This window comes from Amphimedon queenslandica, unplaced genomic scaffold (assembly GCF_000090795.2).
Source record: "Amphimedon queenslandica unplaced genomic scaffold, v1.1 AMPQUscaffold_11082, whole genome shotgun sequence".
NCBI classification, from domain to species: Eukaryota; Metazoa; Porifera; class Demospongiae; order Haplosclerida; family Niphatidae; genus Amphimedon; species Amphimedon queenslandica.
The window spans coordinates 1-2250 of NW_003548673.1; the positions used below are offsets into that span (position 1 = coordinate 1).

Consider the following 2250-nt stretch of genomic DNA (forward strand, 5'->3'; position numbering starts at 1 on the left):
CCCTAGAATGATGGATTTCTGCATGTACAGGCACACACTTTTTGTACACTACTTTTCATAAAAAGTATTTCACTTTTTGCACGAAAAATAATTAGGTAATACAAAAATTATCTACTCAGAATGCACAGGTACATGTATATTGTACATGAGTGTTTGCCTGTGTGTAGTAATTTAATAGTTTTCTATTATTGCATGCATCTTTTAAATTAATTTTATTATGTCATAACTACTTAGCCTTTAGCTTACATGTATTACTACTTACTCAACTAAATATTATAAAGAGGAGAGTAAAGAGGAGAAAAAGAAATTCAGGGTATCCAATAATGAAGTATTAATTAATTCAGTGCGAGTAGGCTATAGTTTAAGGTCAGCGACCAACTGATGAACGGCATGAATGTAGTGAATGGCCACCTGAGGACTTTCTTGAACCAACACTGCGTGTTCGTTTCCTTGAACCAACACTGCGTGTTCGTTTCCTTGAACCAACACTGTGTGTTCGTTTCCTTGAACCAATACTGGGTGATCGTTTCCTTATACCAATACTGGGTGATCGTTTCCTTATATCAATGCTGGGTCGTTTCATTATGCCAATACTGGGTGATCGTTTCCTTATACCAATACTGGGTGATTGTTTCCTTGAACCAATTCTGTGTGATTGTTTTCTTGAATCATCACTACATTGTGATTGTTTTCCTGAAGAAATACTGTGTGATTGTTTTCTAAGAAGGCCATATAGAGAATGAAGTATGATAACACTGCATATGTCTTTAGTTTTAGCTAATATGTTAGGACAGTATGTCCATCAGTTGCTTCAATGTCTGGATCAGCTTTCCATTCCAATAGTAGTTTAACTATCTCCTTATGACCGTTAGCACTAGCAATCATCAGAGATGTATAGCCTTTCTTGTCTGGAATATCAGGATGAATTTGTTCCTTCAGCAACAGTTCAACTATTTGAATGTGACCATTTTGGCAAGCTATTATTAAAACATTCCAACCATCTTTCTCTTGAATATTTAGATCAACTTTTTTACTATTCAGCAACAGTTCAACTATTTGAATGTGGCCATTTTGACAAGCTACCATTAAAGCATTCCAACCATCTTTCTCTTGAATATTTAGATCAACTTTTTTATTCAGCAACAGTTCAACTATTTGAGTGTGGCCATTTTGACAAGCCACCATTAAAGCATTCCAACCATCTTTGTTTTGAACATTAAGATAAACTTTTTTATTCAGCAACAGTTCAACTATTTGAGTGTGACCATTTTGGCTAGCTACCATTAAAGCATTCCAACCATCTTTCTCTTGAATATTAGGATCAACTTTTTTATTCAGCAAAAGTTCAACTATTTGAGTGTGGCAATTTTGAGAAGCCATCATTAAAGCATTCCAACCATCTTTGTTTTGAACATTAGGATCAACTTTTTTTTCAGCAACAGTTCAACTATTTGAGTGTAGCCATTTTGACAAGCTACCATTAAAGGATTCCAACCATCTTTCTCTTGAATATTAGGATCAACTTTTTTATTCAGCAAAAGTTCAACTATTTGAATGTGGCTAATTTTGACAAGCCACCATTAAAGCATTCAAACCATCTTTGTTTTGAACATCAGGATCAATTTTTTTCTTCAGCAACAGTTCAACTATTTGAGTGCGACCATTTTTACAAGCAATCATAAGAGCATTCCAACCATCTTTCTCTTGAACATTAGGATCTACTTTTACTTTCAGCAACAGTTCAACTATTTTAGTAAAGCCATTTTGACAAGCCATCATTAAAGCATTCCAACCATCTTCTTGTTGGTATTCATAATCAACTCCTTCTCTAATCAATAGTCGAACAGCCTCATAGTTACCATGGAAACCAGCAATCATTATTGCATTGAATCCTTTTGGTGTCTTCAGGTGAGGATTAGCATTAGCTTGTAGTAACATGTGAATGATTGAAATGTGATTATGTTCACTTGCTATCATTAGTGCAGTCCATCTTTTATTGTCCTTAATGTCAACATTAGCTCCAGCAGACAGCAAATTGTATACAATGTCCTCGTGTCCTCCTTTACAAGCTAAAATTAGTGCTGTCTCACCTTTGTCATTAGTATGGTCAATATTAAGAGTTTTTTAGTTCAAGAAGAAACTCTACTGCTTCATTATTACCAACTATGACTGCCTCAAAGGGTAACTTCAGTGCATTTTTGAGATATTTTTTTTATTTGCTTAATATGATTGCCTGACCATACTAATGAT

General features: G+C 34.5%; 1 protein-coding gene across 1 annotated transcript; it reads right to left on the reverse strand.

Annotated features, from left to right (window-relative positions):
* Window positions 1-777: 777 nt before the first annotated feature.
* On the reverse strand, window positions 778-1380 carry LOC105315290 (ankyrin repeat domain-containing protein 29-like). The gene is made up of 2 exons (XM_011409883.1): window positions 1200-1380; window positions 778-977 (listed from the first exon to the last, which is right to left on the reverse strand). Exons 1-2 carry the CDS (start codon window positions 1378-1380, stop codon window positions 778-780), a joined length of 381 nt encoding a protein of 126 aa, XP_011408185.1.
* Window positions 1381-2250: the final 870 nt, after the last annotated feature.

What these genes read in the sequence shown, in the direction of transcription:
- LOC105315290 (XM_011409883.1), bottom strand. Translation starts at nt 1,380, where the DNA reads ATGGCTTCTCAAAATTGCCACACTCAAATAGTTGAACTTTTGCTGAAT. An exon ending in TAATGTTCAAAACAAAGATG is followed by an intron (nt 978 to 1,199) that starts GTTGGAATGCTT and finishes TTTTAATAATAG; the next exon opens with CTTGCCAAAATGGTCACATT.